At 46.7% G+C, this 17,334-nt stretch overlaps 1 protein-coding gene across 2 annotated transcripts in view; it reads left to right on the top strand.

Moving 5' to 3' along the window:
* Positions 1-17,334, top strand: part of fam171a2a (family with sequence similarity 171 member A2a) — a 311,859-nt gene that overhangs the window by 278,808 nt on the left and 15,717 nt on the right. For both annotated transcript variants that reach the window (XM_078223812.1, XM_078223813.1), the window contains exon 6: positions 8,281-8,397. In XM_078223812.1, the coding sequence (XP_078079938.1) occupies positions 8,281-8,397 (117 nt within the window). The remainder of the gene's footprint in view (positions 1-8,280; positions 8,398-17,334) is intronic.

The raw sequence follows: 17,334 nt of genomic DNA, 5'->3' as shown, positions 1-17,334 counted from the left end.
GAGGTGACCGTCCTTGGTGGAGATGTGTGTGTCCAAGAATGCAACCGATTCTGGAGAGTAGTCCATGGTGAGTCTGATGGTGGGATGGAATTTGTTGATGTCATCATATAGTTGTTTCAGTGATTGTCCGCCATGAGTCCAGAGGAAGAAAATGTCATCGATATATCTAGTGTATAGCATCGGTTGAAGGTCCTCTGCGGTCAAGAGGTCTTGTTCGAACAAGCAGCGCTCCGAAAGCTTGTGCTACCGAATAAACCTGTTGGACTTCAACCTGGTGTTGTGAGACTTCTTACTGTGCCCACCCAGTACAATGTCGGCATCTCCACATCATACATTAATTGGGTTATAGAATGGAAGTGGCTTGGGCACAGAGTTCAGTAATCTAACCGAGCATCTGGGAGGTAAGTGTAACTGAGATGAACAGTGCAGGATGATTGACTTAACTCGCTTCTGAAAGCAGCGCTGACATATAATCGTGCATATTGTGTGTCGATGTGTTTATCGATGATTGTGACAGGTCCAACTCTTGGGGTAGATCCTGACTTGGTGCAATGGCAACACCAGACCATTTTCCATCCCTCCTGACCTGCCAGCATGTGTTCTACAGATAGCATCAAGTCAAACTGTCGACCCCTCACCCATCTCACCCCCCACACAAAGAAAGGATTTGCCAAATATATTTACATCAGTTTGATGACTATTAGCACAAAATTATGATTTATTAGCAAAGCCGCTGAAAATAAATACTGGAATGTGATCCCCACAATCATGGCAGAACTCCCAAAATGCTGTCATAAAACAGAATATATAACTTCAGTAATAAAACAGCGAATCAGATCATTATGCATTTCGTTGCAATGAAAATGAAAACCAGAAAATGTCATCTGAAAGGACTCTTTCTCTTTGTCAGAATTACCTTTTTTCCAGCCCCAGGCACACTCGACCTGTTCAGTTGGTTTGCTGTATGTCCCTGACATGCTTGTCCACATATGGATATCTGTTCCTCCTGTCAGATCACTGTATAAGGTACAGCTCTCTTTTCTTCTATAATAACTCCAGGAGTCGCCTGTGAAGGAACTGTGCCTTTATTGCACTAAATGAAAATAATCAATAACTGCAAGCCTGTGGTGAACACAACTGGTCCCAACCAGGACCAAAAGGTTAATGGACCCTCTCGGGGTCTTGCTTTATACAGGGCTCAGTATACAAGCTCCACCTGGTTGGCTAATTACCAATCTTTTTGGCCAACCAAATAAACTAACTCAAATTAACGAGGGGACAAATTAAAAGGGGCAGCTCCCAAAAAGAAGGGAAACAGCCCGAAACAAAGGACAAAGTGGAAACTTAAAACATCAATTGAAAATGTGATTAAAGGAGTCAATGATGCACCCTAGTCCTTGCAGTGCCCAGTGGGCTTGGAAGGCATTAACGGTGCCCTCAGACACTGCATGCTCCCTCTCCAGGGATACCTAGCCGCGAACATAGCTGCAGTAGAGAGGCAGACAGTCACGTTGGATGACCTCCTCGGTCACTTGCTGCCTGGACTTTGGCAGGAGTGTTCTCTTCCTGTTGGGGAGCACTTCAGCAGTCACAGGCATTCAGCCTCTGATCTTCGGGTAAGCGTTCTCCAAGGCGGCCTTCATGACACACGACAACGCAGATCGCTGAGCAGAAACCGATAGCCAAGTTCCGCACACAGGGCAGCCTCCACTGGGATCTTGGGTTCATGTCACACTATCTGTAACCCCCACAACTTGCCTGGTCTTGCAAAATCTCACTAACTGTCCTGGCTGGAGACAATACACATCTCTTTAACCTGTGCTTAACCATTGCTCCACTCGTATTGTCTGTACCTTTAAGTCCAAAGATGTGCGGGTTAGGTTGATTGGCCATGCCAAAATTGCCCCTTAGTGTCCTGAGATGTGTAGGTTCGAGCGATTAGTGGGTAAATATGTAGGGATACGGGGGTAGGGCCTGGGTGGGATTGTGGTCGGTGCAGACCCAATGGGCCAAATGGCCTCTTTCTGCACTGTAGAGTTTCTTCTATTCTACTTGATTACCTGTAAAGACTCACATTCCAACCATTATCTTGTAAATTGAGTTTGTGTCTGTATATGCCCTGTTTGTGAACACAACCCCTCACTCACCTGAAGAAGGAGCGACACTCCAAAAGCTAGTGCTGCCAGATAAACCTGTTGGACTTTAACCTGGTGTTGTGAGACTTCTTACTGTAATTACCAATCCCCAGGGAGCTCATATTCAACGTGCCCAAATAAGAGGTCAATTAGTGATTCCCCACGCAGATCATGGAGGTTATCACATCTTCCCATTCCCTCCAATGCCTTGTTAGTTCAAGCTAGACTCACACACTCAGGATCTCCTAGCCTCCTTCGATATTGAGGTTGCTTGTCCAAACGTGCCCAGAGCTCCCGCCACTAGGAGCACAGCTGGCAAGCATTGTCCCCACAATATTATTGGTGCAGGGGGGAATATTCCATTTTGTGCTGTGGCAGGTGGATCTCCAAGTCAGAAAAGCACACTTCGAAACTCAGCCCTGTTGCCACAGTCAGAGAATGCAGCAAATCCCATCTTTTTCTGCCTCTGACTTCTCCATCTTTTTCTATCGTTACCAGCTTCTCTCCTACTCCTACATCCACCATCTTTGTATCGACAGTCTTAACTCCCAGAAGGATGCTCTACTGCTTTATCTTCACCACAATAGGAGCTATCCATAAATCTCACCACTATATATATATATATCGCTTACTACACAACAACAACTTGCATTTATATGGCAGCTTTAACATAATGAGATGTTCCAAAGTGCATCACAGGAGCATTAGAAAGCAGAATGTGACCCCGGGCCATGTAAAATATTGGGAAAAATGACCAAACACTTGATTAAAAGACAGATTTTAATGGTTCCTTGAAGGAGGAGAGAGATGTACAGAGACAGAAAGGTTCAGGAAGGGAACTCCAGACCTAAGCAGCTGAAGGCATGACTGCCCATAGAGGAGCATTGAAAATGGGGGATGTGCAAGAGGCCTGGTTTGGAGGAATTGCAGAGATCCCAGAGGGTTGTGGAGGAGACGGAGATAGGAAGAGGTGGGTGAAGGCAAGGGTGAGAATTCTAATATTCATAGAAATCATAGAAACCCTACAGTACAGAAAGAGGCCATTCGGCCCATCGAGTCTGCACCGACCACAATCCCACCCAGGCCCTACCCCCATATCCCTACATATTTACCCACTAATCCCTCTAATCTACGCATCTCAGGGCACTAAGGGCAATTTTTAGCATGGCCAATCAACCTAACCCACACATCTTTGGATTGATGCATTGCCAGACCAGGAGTCAGTATAGGTTAGTGACACAGGGGTGGGTGATGGATGAACAGGATTTGGTATGAGTTAGGATACAGGCTACAATGTCTTGCCTACCTAACTTTCCTTTTCCTTCACATTGTTGTATGACTTGATGCTGGTTGGTTGACACATTCGTGCTGTCAGTTATTTATTGAGTTTTACAACCGGTGTGATCAGAATTATGCTTGTCTGCTTCAAGTTAACAGATAGCAATGAGGAATAGAGACTCCCTCTTTCTATATGACCTAACATAGGCCGGGGATCGAAGCTGATGGCCTTCATTGCCGGTTCAAGCCCTGGCCCCAGCTGTAAAACGAAACCGATGACCGCACCCAAAATAAGAGGTTTGCAGTGTTACCAAAAGGAATAGTGAACTTGAGGATTGGGAGAGTTTCACCAACAGCAAAGGATGCCGAAGAAATTGATAAGGAGAGGGGAAATAAGAGTATCAGAGTAAACCAACAAGACAAGTAAAAACAGATTTTATGTGAGGAGGAAGTGATCAACTAAAGTAAATGTCTTGGAGGCATTTAAGGATTTAGGATTAAATTATTATGGGGAACAAGGAAATGACAGGGAGATTAAACAAGTACTTTGTATCTGACTTCACAGTGGAAGATATAAAGAACCTACCGGAGATTGTGGTGAACCAAGGGTTTAATGAGAGTGAGGAACTTAAAGTAATTAATACGATTAAAGGAAAATTACTGGAGAAATTAATGGGACTAAAATCCAGCAAATCTGCTGGATTTGATGGCCTACATTGTAGGGTTTTGCAGCACTGTGGCACAGTGGTTAGCACTGCTGCCTCACAGCGCCATGGATCCGGGTTCGATTCCCAGCTTGGGTCACTGTCTGTGCGGAGTCTTCACACTCTCCCCGTGTCTGTGTGCTCCGGTTTCCCCCCACAGTCCAAGGATGTGCGGGTTAGGTTGATTGACCATGCCAAATTCGCCCTAGTTTCAGGGGGATTAGCAGGGTAAATATGTGGGGTTACGTTGATAGGGTGGGATTGTTGTCGGTGCAGGCTTGATGGACCAAATGGCCTCCTCCTGTCCTGTAGGGATTCTATGATTGCCTGCAGAGATCATTGATGTATTGATAAAAGCAAATTACTGCAGATGCTGGAATCTGAAACCAAAAGAGAAAATGCTGGAAAATCTCAGCAGGTCTGGCAGCATCTGTAAGGAGAGAAAAGAGCTGACGTTTCGAGTCCAGACGACCCTTTGTCAATGCTCCCTGGCCTCAGCTGTAAAATGCTTTAAAATGCTGTAAAAAGCTTTGACAAAGGGTCACCTGGACTCGAAATGTCAGCTCTTTTCTCTCCTTACAGATGCTGCCAGACCTGCTGAGATTTTCCAGCATTTTCTCTTGGGGTCATTGATGTATTGGTTTGATTATCCAGAGTTAGGGAACTAGATTCTAGAATGCTCTCTGTATATCAGAAGGTAGAAAATATAAGCCCACTATTTTTTTTAAAAAGAGGGAGAGCGAAGAGGAGGAAAATTTAGGCTAGTGAGCCTGACATCGGTAATAGGGAAAATGCTAGAATCTATTGTTAGAGATGAGATAACACTTGGAAAATTACAATATGTTTTGGCAGCGTCAACACAGTTTTACGAAATGATAAAGCTATTAACGTTCTTTTTGAGGATAGAATTAGCACAATAGGTAAGGAAGGAGCTGTGGGTATAATATCGCTGGATTTTCAGGAAGGAGATGTACCACATAAGAGGTTGGTGCATGACATTTGGGCTCATGGGGTTGGATGTAATATGTTAGGATGCATTAAGGACTAGTTAACAGAGGCTAAAGCAGAGAATGGGAATAAACGGGGTATTTTTGGAATAGCGGTATATATCGAAATTTAATGTATCCAAGTTTGCTAATGATACCAAATGAGGTGGCACAGTAAACTACATGGAACATACATAGGGTGGGATTTTCTGGCTGCGCTCATCCCAAAACCGGAAAATCCCAAGGTCAAGAGACCTCTGCATGGTCCGCCTCTCTCCCCCCCCCCCTCCACCCACCCGCTACGATTCCCCGTGGTGGACGCAAAGGAGAAATTCCCCCCATAGCGGTTACATGGGATGTAGATGAGTTAACTAATTAGCCAAGAAGGCTGTAGATGGAAAATATTGTGGAGAAATGTTAAAATATCCATTTTGCCAGGAATAAAGGAAACAGAATATTTTTTGAAAGTTTAGAGGCTAGTAAATGTTTGTACTTAGGAATTGGGGATCCTTGCGCACACATCCCAGAAAGTGATATTCAAACACAGCAAACAATGAAGAAGGCAAATGAAGGAGGTACTGATGGAAAGGTCACAGATCTGAAATGTTAACTCTGTTTTTCTCTCTCTCTCTCTGGGAGCTGTGAGAACGACTGAGTGTTTCCAGAATTTTCTGTTTGTTTTTTGGCCAAACAGTACATTTATTGGAGTATTAGAGTAAGGGAATCTTGCTGCAATTATGTAGAAATTTGGTGACGCAACGCTTGGAGTATTGTGGGAGGTTTTGGAATCTTAGCTTAAGAAAGGACTTGCCTCAGCGGAATTGTAATAAAGATTCACGAGATTGATTTCTGGGTGGAGGGGGCTTTCCTATTGAGGAGAGATTGAGTGAGATGGGCCTATATTCTCTGGACTTTAGAAGAATGAGAGGTGATCTCATTGGAATGTGTAAAAGTCTTTGAACACTTGACAGGGTAGATGTTGGTGGGCCCAATCCCCTGGCTGGAGAGCTAAGAATTCAGGGTCATAATGTCAGGATAAGCATTCGGGCAGTTTAGGACAGAGATGAGGAGAAATGTTTTCTCGAGGAGGGGTAAACCTTTGGAATGTTCTCCTGCTGTGGATGCTTAAATCAATGGATGAATTTAAGGGATAGACCAGGACACCAAGGAACTCAAAAGGAAATGAAGATGGAGCAGGAATATGGGATTGATACTGAAGTTTGGCCATGAGTTTAATTGATTGGCGGAGCAGGCTCGAGCTGTGGTATGGTTTACTCCAGTTCCAATTACCTTCTTCTGAATTTTTTTTTAAACAAGGGTGAGATCAGAAGTGACAGGGTCAAACATTCAGGAAAGATTGAACAGTCTGAGCGTGACCTGATAGAGGTCCTTAATATTATGGGGTTCAATCAGATAGATGTAGAGATGCTTCCAATTGTGGGGGCATCCGAAACTGGGGGTCATAAATTAAGATAGTCAGGCATGAATTCAATAAGTAAATCAGGAGAAGCTTCTTTAGGGGATGGCCTAGTGGTATTATCGCCAGACTATTAATCCAGAAATTCAGCTAATGTTCTGGGGAACTGGGTTCGAATCCCGCCACGGCAGATGGTGGAATTTGAATTTAATTAAAAATATCTGGAATTAAGAATCTGATGACCATGAAATCATTGTCAGAAAACTCATCTGGTTTACTTTAGGGAAGGAAATCTGCCATCCTTACCTGGTCTGGCCTACATGTGACTCCAGAGCCGCAGCAATGTGGTTGACTCTCAACTGCCCTCTGAAATAGCCTAGCAAACCACATTGTTCAAGGGCAACTAGGGATGGGCAATAAATGCTGGCCAGCCAGCGACGCCCATGTCCCACAAATGAATAAACACAAAAGTCAGAGAGTAGTGGGAATAGAGAACCCACTACCCACTGGTTGAAGTGAAGCAGAGGACCTTAGGTAAGTCCCAAGGGAGGATATGGGGATAAGGTGAGATGGACTAAGGTGGGAAGAGGCCTGTGTGGAGCATAAACACAGTAAGAAGTTTAACAACACCAGGTTAAAGTCCAACAGGTTTATTTGGTAGCAAAAGCCACACAAGCCTTCGGAGCTGCAAGCCCCTTCTTCACGTGAGTGGGAATTCTGTTCACAAACAGGGCATATAAAGACACAAACTCAATTTACATGAATAATGGTTGGATTGCGAATACTTACAGCTAATCAAGTCTTTAAGATACAAACAACGTGAGTTGATTAGTTGTAAGTATTCGCATTCCAACCATTATTCTGTAAATTGAGTTTGTGTCTTTATATGCCCTGTTTGTGAACAGAATTCCCACTCACCTGAAGAAGGGGCTTGGAGCTCTGAAAGCTTGTGTGGCTTTTGCTACCAAATAAACCTGTTGGACTTTAACCTGGTGTTGTTAAACTTCTTACTGTGTTTACCCCAGTTCAACGCCGGCATCTCCACATCATGGAGCATAAACACCAGCAAAGTGTTGTTGGGCAGAATGGCCTGTTTCTGTGCTGTAAATTCAATGGATGGGATTTACTGGCAGTGTGCTTTCTGATGGCAGAGGTGCAGGACCCTCTGGTCCCACCAATATCTACATCACTTTGCATGGCTCATGCTCGTCTAACCCACCGCCGAGGGGAGTGGTGGTGGGGGGGAGTGGTGTGGGGGTCGCCTTCAGCGGGACCGGAAGACTCCGCTGGCGGGAAGGCCCGGAAAATCCTGCCCAATGTCAGTGTTTTCCAGGCCATGAAAGTACGGGACCTCAGAATTTTGTGATCTTTTATTTTATCTGTGTTCCCCGGGCCTCTGATTTTCTGCTTTTCTCAGATACGTGCCTCTGTGTTTTGCTCGCAAAAAACTGCAAAGTTTTCATAGGCTCTTACCAGAGATACAAGATTATCAATCGTGCGCTGCAGCCACTGAGAGAGGGGAAGAGGGGGAAAAAAACGCTTGGGAAAATTTTTGCATTTTCTCCAAATGCTGTCGTCTATTCTAAACATGCAGCACTCTTCTGTAAATCAAAGTCAGGAGACAGCAAAATCTCTGGGATGACTCCAGAGTGTGGGTTCAGGGGGTGGGAAGAAAGGTTTGGGCTGCTGATGAAGACGGGCTGTGCAGCCAGCTCTGAAGTGCAAAGCTAAATGACCGCTTTTCCGAACCTGTTTTTTAGGAGCCTGGCTCAGAAGTGGAAGCGGGGTGATTAAGAAGGACGGAGGGCAGCTCACCTGGTCGTACATCGCTCCGCAGCTAGGCTACTGGGCTGCAGCCATGTTCCCGTTAACTCAAGGTAAGCTGGCTTCAGTTTGTCTAAATCCTGCTTTTTTATGTAATGAAGAGACTGGAGTTCCCCCTTCAGTGAGCAGACCAGGAACCAGGCATTGAATCATAGAATCCTACAGTGCGGAAGGAGGCCATTCAGCCCATCGAGTGTGCAGCAACCACAATCCTACCCACACCCTTTTCCCTAACCCCACATATTTACCATGCTAATTAGGGGCAATTTAGCATGGCCAATCAACATAACGCCACATTTTTGGACTGTGGGAGGAAATTGGAGCACCCGGAGGAAACCCACGCAGACACGGGGAGAACGTGCAGCCTCTGCACAGACAGTCACCGGAGGCCAGAATTGAACCCGGGACCCTGGCACTGTGAGGCAGCAGTGCTAACCACTGTGCCACCGTGTGGTCCTGAGCAGTTCCCGCTGCCAAACCCGGTCATCATACCGAGTTCTGTTTGCGTCCAAAACTCGTGCTCCTGTGAATTTATTTAACAAGTGTTTGATTCCTGGATGATGCCCCCGCAGGTTGACAGGGACCTCCTATCAGTGATAGACGTACTGGAGTACTGGAGAGTGGGGAGCAATTAAAAAGTGAGTCCGATGCACAGAAGGTCATAAAGAAAATCAGTCAAAAATCTGCATTGCGGGAGTTTGGGGATTAATAATAAAGGAAGTTTTGCATTTATATAGCGCCTCCCTCGACCTCAAAACATCCCAAAGCGGTCTGCAGTCAATTAAGTTCCCCTTCAAGTGAGGTCACTGCTGGAATTTTGGAATCACAGTGGCTAATTTGTGCAGAGCAAACTCTCTCAAACAAAATCTCTCGACATACTGAGCAAAACCTTACCAAAAAATGTTAGTTCCGGCGACAAAAATGGCGTGTTTCCCTCCGGGTCTTAGGGCACTCTGCCACAAAAAAACAAGTGGGTGCTTTTCACGTTGTCACGTGGGGGGGTGGGCCTACAGCAAAGAACATAGAACATTGCAGCGCAGTACAGGCCCTTCGGCCCTCGATGTTGCGCCGACCAGTGAAACCAATCTAAAGCCTATCTAACCTACACTATTCCAATATCATCCATATGTTTATCCAATGACCATTTAAATGCTCTTAATGTTGGCGAGTCCACTACTGCTGCAGGCAGGGCATTCCACACCCTTACTACTCTCTGAGTGAAGAACCTACCTCTGACATCTGTCGTATATCTATCACCCCTCAATTTACAGCTATGTCCCCTCGTGCTAGCCATCACCATCTGAGGAAAAAGGCTCTCACTTTCCACCCTATCTAATCCTCTGATCATCTTGTATGCCTCTATTAAGTCACTTCTTAACCTTCTTCTCTCTAATGAAAACAACCTCGAGTCCCTCAGCCTTTCCTCATAAGACCTTCCCACCATACCAGGCAACATCCTCGTAAATCTCCTCTGTACCCTTTCTAATGCTTCCAAGTCCTTCCTATAATGTGGTGACCAGAACTGTACGCAATACTCCAGCACACTGGAGAAACCCTGCCAAACTGAGATCAGGGCGCTATGTTTAAAGGGTCAAATCAAAATTATCCTCAAAATGATCAAAGCAAAAAGTAACCTCCCCCCCCCCCTCCCCCCAACCATAGAGGTCACAGGGGCTCCTCCCACCCACTTTCGTCCTGTGATCAGATGTGGCATTCATCCACACCCACCCCCCCACCCAGCAGTCAGCGCTAATACCACCCCCCCCCCTTCGCCCGAACATCACATTCTTTCCCTCCGCCATCCACACATTCATCGCCGCCTCCCCTCCCGAACATCCCCAGCTCCCCTGTCCACTTCCACCCAGATATAAATTAACCCCAGCCCCTCCCCCATGAGGCTCCCACTGCAGTCTGCCCCTGGCACTGCCCCCGGCACAGATTAGCACTGCTGTCATGTGTTGGGGAGAATTCTCACGACAGGTCCGCATCTGGGTGAACCTGTTGGAAACCATGCTGACGTGGCTTCACTTTGGTACAGTTTGGAAATACGGCAGGGGTTCAATATCTGGCGGGGGAATAAAATTTTCTTGGGCGTAATCAAATCCGAAGGATATTGAGAGGGGATGAGTCGAATCACAAAATCTTGCAACACCAAAATGGTCCATTTTCCCCATCAAGGGAACTCACTGCTCATTGTATAGAATGCTCTGAACTTAGTGGCCACATGCATCCGAACGCTGGCCAGAAAACCAGTGGCAAACCTTGCACCGGCATTTCCAGGAGCCCTGGTGGGATATAATGCCATCAGTCTGCCGTCCTAGCCCCATTGCAGGTTATAGATCCAGCCAATCATGTAGCCAGCTGCTCTTTGGACCCAACAGCGCCACTGCTAGGTCTGGAGGTGGCATGGCATGGACTCCAGGAGGCCCAGTGCAGTAGCATTAATGAATGCCCCAAAAAAGGGCAGGCATTACCTAGTGGCATTATCGCTAGACTATTAATCCAGAAACTCAGCTAATGTTCTGGGGACCCGGGTTCGAATCCCACCATGGCAGATGGTGGAATTTGAATTTAATCTAAAAGAAAAACTGGAATTAAGAATCTACTGATGACCCATGAAACCATTGTCAATTATTGTAAAAACCCAGCTGGTTCACTAATGTTCTTTAGGGAAGGAAATCTGCCGTCCTTACCTGGTCTGGCCTACATGTGACTCCAGAGCCACAGCAATGTGGCTGACTCTCAACTGCCCTCCAAGGGCAACCAGGGATGGGCAATAAATACTGGCCAGCCAGTGACGCCCATGTCCCATGAATGAATAAAAAAAGAGAGACATGAGTGGGACGGTCTGCCAGGGCCTTTCAGCCAGGCCCCGGTGAGGAGCTGGGCGAGTGTGACAAGCGGGGGTGATTTGTATGGAGGGTTAGGGGGCTCTTTCAGGGGTGGGGGGACAGCCCTTGTCACAGGTATAACCCTCCAAAAGGACACAGAGTGCCTGAGTAAGAGGGTGCTGGCCCCCCTTCCATCCCCAGGGAACCTTTGGCATCGGGCATATGGATATAACCTGTGGCATAACCCGTCCCTCATCACAACACCACCCTTCCCCTCCCGCCACTGGTATTTTGCCAATAGCAGCAGGATGCAGCACGGTGGCACAGTGGTTAGCCCTGCTTCCACACAGCACCAGGGACCCGAGTTCAATTCCGGCCTTGGGTGACTGTGTGGAGTTTGCACATTCCCCCCCCCGTGCCTGCGCGGGTTTCCACTGGGTGCTCCGGTTTTTTCCCACAGTCCCAAGATGTGTGCGGGTTAGGTTGGTTGACCATGGTGAATTGCCCCTCAGTGTAAATACGTGGGGCTACGAGGATAAGGCCAGGGTGGGATTGTTGTCAATGCAGGTCGATGGGCTGAATGGCCTCCTCCTGCACTGTAGGGATTCCATGATGAGGATCAGACCCTTAATGGGCCACTTAACTGACCTCAACGCTGAAAAAGCTGACCTCGATATTTCCCACCCCAACTTAATCGGGGGAGTTGGGAAGCTGACAGACTTTCAACCCCACATCTTAGCACTCGATCCTGCAGACCAGTCCTCCAACCCCTCCACACACCCCTCTGCCCTCTCCCAGCTCGCCCTCGGTGGGTTTGAAGGGAGTTAATTTTTGCTGAATTCTTGCCACTTTATGTTTTAAAGGATTTATGGGCCTTGTTTCCATTCCAATTTGTGGGACAGAATTCAACATGCCAGCTATCTGGGTGAAGCAGTTTTATTTAACCTTCACTTTAATTAATTTTGTGCCTATCTTCAGTTTGCTTTCAACACTCTTTGGGGTGATGCGTCCCAAAATATAGCAACTCACAAAGATATTTTTTTACTAACGCCACACCTGGTTTGCCAGTGACCTTAAATCTGTGTCCTCTGGTTACTGATCTTTCTGCCATCGAAACAGTTTCACCTTATTTACTCTTTCAAAACCCTTCATGATTTTGAAACCAGATCTTCCCGTAAGCTTCTCTGTTCTAAAATAACCTCACTTTCTCTATTAATGTAAAACATTATCTCACCAAGCAGTTTACCTTATAATTCTTTATAATCTTTATAACCTCCATGCTCCCCATGCGCACTCCGTGCCACCCATGCGCACTCCGTGCCACCCATGCGCACTCCGTGCCACCCATGCGCACTCCGTGCCACCCGTGCGCACTCCGTGCCACCCGTGCGCACTCAGTGTCACCCGTGCGCACTCCGTGTCACCCGTGCGCACTCCGTGTCACCCGTGCCACCCGTGCGCACTCCGTGCGCACTCCGTGCCACCCATGCGCACTCCGTGCCACCCATGCGCACCCAGTGCCACCCATGCGCACCCAGTGCCACCCATGCGCACCCAGTGCCACCCATGCGCACCCCGTGCCACCCATGCGCACCCCGTGCCACCCATGCGCACCCCGTGCCACCCATGCGCACCCCGTGCCACCCATGCGCACCATGTCTCCTCCTTAGCCACTCACCCAGTGGTGACCATGGGGAGACCTCTGCAGCCAATGCCTTTGAACTGGAGATGAAAAATAATTAATCTTCAAACAATCTACTAGGCACTCACTCAAACACACTTCACACTGACAAAAAAACTATGGTCTGGATTTTACGTCTTCGCTCATCCAAAACCATAAAATCCCACCTGAGGTCAGCAGGCCTTCCCATTGTCCGCCCCTCGCCCACTCCGATTCCCGTGGTGGGCAGACCAGTATAATTCCAGCCTTTGGGTGCGATTTTCCACCCGCTTCCCCAGCAACACGTTTCCTGGTGGCAGAGGCAGCTCGTCATTGGCCACCAGCGGAATGTTCTGGAGCTGCGATGTCTATGGTGCCTTGCATGGTTCACTCACCCTGCTGTGACGGGTTTGGCCAGACCGGAAGGCAAGGGCTGGAAAATCCCATCCGATCATTCATAAAACATACTCCAGAAAATTTAAACCCCCTGAAGTGTTAGTCTATTGTAAAATCAAGCATCTGCTTCATTTAACATGTCAAAGACATACAATCCATTCATGAACTTTTCAAACCGTCAGTCAAAATGTGAACACTGCCCTCAGATGAACTAAATCATAGAATCCCTACAATGCAGAAGGAGGCATTCACCCATCATGTCTGAACCGATCACAGTCCCATCCAAGCCGTATCGCCGTAACCCCATGAATTTACCCTGCCAATCCCCCTGACACTAAGGGGCAATTTACCGTGGCCAATCTACACAACCCGCACACCTTTGGACTGTGGGAGGAAACCGGAGCACCCGGAGGAAACCCACGCAGACTCCGCACAGACGGTGACCCAAGCCGGGAATCGAACCCGGGTCCCTGGTGCCGAGAGGCAGCAGTGCTAACCACCGTGCTGGTCTTGGACTTTTTAAAGCTCAGTCAAGCATTCATAATGGGCTCTGCTATTGTAACAAACTCTGGGAAACTATAAACAGCAAATCCTATTGAAATTGCAAAAACAGATGTCTAATGGCTTTTTATAAGCTGCGCTAGATATCCTGTGAATCAGTGCACTCCAGAATGGCGCCTGTTTTTACTCAAAGTGAAATTTGTTTTTCAATTTTCAAGGGATTCAGAGTTAAATAACTTCAAATCACGACCCTTCATAGACCGCGTTTTCACCTTCTGCATGAAATCCTGAATAACTGTGAGTTTAGTTATTGGGACAATGAACATTGGGCGTATTTGCACTCAGCGGTCAAATCAAATGGCCCTGGTTTCCCGCCAGTGCCATTCACACCCCACCCTCCTTTTTGCCGGTTAAATGGGATCTGCCAGCAATAGAGGCAGGGTTTCCTATAGGAGCCCTGCCCACCATTGTTAAAGGTCTCCCAAGTCACCCCAACATAGCAAAAATCCAGACCAAGACTTTGAAAATAGGTTATAGTACAGACTTTTCCCAAGTGGCTTTTGAGTTCCTAAATTATGGGCGGGATTTTCCGTGCAACCCGCCATGTGTTTCGCGGAAGCAGCCCACCCATTGGGTGGTGGCAGGATCTTCTGTGTCAATGGGGTTTCCTGGGAAACCCGCAGCGGGGGTGCACCAACCCCGCCGGCATGAACCGCCAATAAATTCCGTCCCAAAATCTGTGGTTGCTCTTCTAAAACACCTCATTGGCTATGAAATCACACACGAGCTTGCCAAAGGTGCCACATTAATGGAAATCCTTTTCTTCCGTTGGATGAAGATGTCGAGGAAACCTGGGGCGGGATTTTCCGGCCACGCTCGCCCCAAGGCTGGAAATCCCTAATCGAGGTCAACAAACCGTTACATGGTCCACCAAATTTTCTGTCCCATGGCGGGTGAAAATTCTGCCCCTGGTGTTTTGGGCCCACCTGTGTTATTCAAAAACGCAACTGGATTCTGCAGTAAGAGATGGGGTTGGGGAAAGGAAGGACTAAGATGGGCTGAATGGCCTTGCTGACGAGCAAGGTTAATTCTGATGTTGGTGTTCTGGTCACGGGAGCTAAATGAGAATCTCTTTGTCACGCAGCTGTGTGCCCTCTGAAGGCATCCTCATTTCAACTCCTTTTACTAAACTAATTAAAGATGCCGAACTTCATAAGCCTATAGTGAGTAAACCCAGATGGTGTGTGGGTGCGACATTGAAGATTCGCCAAGTGGTTGGGGATTTATGAGCAGGGTTGCTGGATGCAATACGTTTGCAAGTCTGCTCTGTTTTCCGCTGTGACTTTGTGTTGTAGTTTCAAGTCCACAATTACACTCGGAATTGAGATAGGGGTTGAAAAACTACAAAGAATTCAGGAGTGTTTGCAGTTCACAAACACTGTCAATGATTAAATGTCAAACATTTTTCAAAAGGGTTTTTCATACATTTCATATATTTGAAAAGAGAAATACGGACTGGCTATGGACCCAATTTGGATAGCCCTTTCAATCAGCTGACAGAACATAATGGGCCGAATAGCCTGCTCCTGAGCTGGAAGATGTTACAATTCTAGATTTGAATGGCAACTAGTTCCACGTGTTACGTTTCTTGCCTCGGAGATATGGAGAGATGACACATCAGTTTCTGTGTCTCAACAGCAGCTTTGTTTAAATCTCTCATGCTTACTGCTTGCTTTCAGTTTAGTTTCCCTTCCTCAGTCACTGCACCCAGGCTTGGCTAACAGCACACAGCGCAGGAAAGAGTCAACAGACACGCATAATCAACTGCTGAATAATTGAATACTGCATTGTGCAGCTGTTAAACTCAGACTAAAGGACGTCAATTGTACTTTCCATTTCTTCATTAGACTTTGATCAATTTATTTGCTTTTAGACGTTCATAAGATATCGGAGCGGAATTAGGCCATTCGGCCCATCGAGTCCACTCTGCCATTCGAGCATGGCTGATATGCTCCTCATCCCCATTTTCCTACCTTCTCCCCATAACCCTTCGAGCCATTGCCAATTAAAAATCTGTCTAACTCCTCAAATTTACTCACTGTCCCAGCCTCCACCGCACTTTGGGGTAGCGAATTCCACAGATTCACAATCCTTTGGGAGAAGTAGTTTCTCCTCAACTCTGTTTTAAACTTGCTACCCCTTATCTTAAGACTATGACCTCCCACCCTAGAATGCCCCACAAGAGGAAGCATCCATCCACGTCTACTTTATCCATACCTTTTATGCAAGGTTTGTACTTATCAAAAGTACGTGGTTACTGGAGGATGAAATCCCTTTGCTTAAGACATTCCCAGATGAGGTATAGCATTCACTGAGGGAAATATCACCTGTGATTATCTTCAACGGGACTGAGTTTTATGGCCCCATCACGGCGATGGCGGGACTGGAAAATGTGGTGAGCTGTTCATAGGTGCATTGACTTTGGCGGGATAGGAAAATCTTGCCAGTGGGAAGAGCTGTAAAATTCTGCCCAAAGTATCTCAGCCCTTCCATCGGATGAAAATTTCCATTTCCCACATAAACCGCTAAGAGAGCTCCATGTGTGAATTCAAACCCACCACGGAGAGAGTGCAAAATGCAGTGTTACAGTCATAGCTAGGGTGTAGAGAAAGATCAACTTAATATGAGTTAGGTCCATTCACATGTCTGATGGCAGCAGGGAAGAAGCTGTTCTTGAGCCGGTTGGTACGTGACCTCAGACTTTTGTATCTTTTTCCCGACGGAAGAAGATGGAAGGGAGAATGTCCGGGGTATGTGGAGTCCTTGTTTATGCTGGCTGCTTTTCCGAGGCAGCGGGAAGACTAGACGGAGTCAATGGATGGGAGGCTGGTTTGAGTGATGGACTGGACTTCGTTCATGACCCTTTGTAGATTCTTGCGGTCTTGGACAGAGTAGGAGCCATACCAAGCTGTGATACAACCAGAAAGAATTAAAGTGATTTGTCAACCATGATTTCCCTTTCATAAATCCATGCTGATTGTCCGATTCTACCACTGTTTACCAAGTACTCTGTTCTAAAATCTTTGATAATGGACTCTAGAATTTTCCCCACTGTCGACTCGAGTCACTGATCCTGCAGCCACAGGAAATATTTCTCCATATTTATTCTTTGAGAACCCTTCAAACACTTCTGTAAAATCTTCCCATTATCTCTAAAGAGAACAACCCCACTCTCTCAAGTCACTCAATGTAATTGAAATCTTTCATCCCTGGTAATATTGTTGGATTTGTTACATTGAAGTAATGGAACAGCTGATGAGTTCAAGATGGGTCCCAATGGCCTCTGTCCCTTGGAGTCAGGAAGGGAAGGGAAAAATCAGCCAAAGTTCAATTTTAATAGGACCCTGGATAGTACAAGTTCTTGCAAAGAACAACTATTCTATTCTTAATAACTGCCTGGACAAGATAGCCTGCACAGCATCTTGAACGGGAAGACTATATCACCATTCTTGGCAGTTTTTACCGTTTAAGCATGTTTAAATGTTCCTGACACGTTATTAGTCATTCACAGGGGGGGGGCTGGTTTTGCCCCAGTTTCCTGT

The sequence above is a fragment of the Mustelus asterias genome, chromosome 11 (genome assembly GCF_964213995.1).
Source record: "Mustelus asterias chromosome 11, sMusAst1.hap1.1, whole genome shotgun sequence".
NCBI classification, from domain to species: Eukaryota; Metazoa; Chordata; class Chondrichthyes; order Carcharhiniformes; family Triakidae; genus Mustelus; species Mustelus asterias.
The sequence above is the reverse complement of the archived record's forward strand: the minus strand, read 5'-3'. Positions and strand labels throughout refer to the sequence as shown.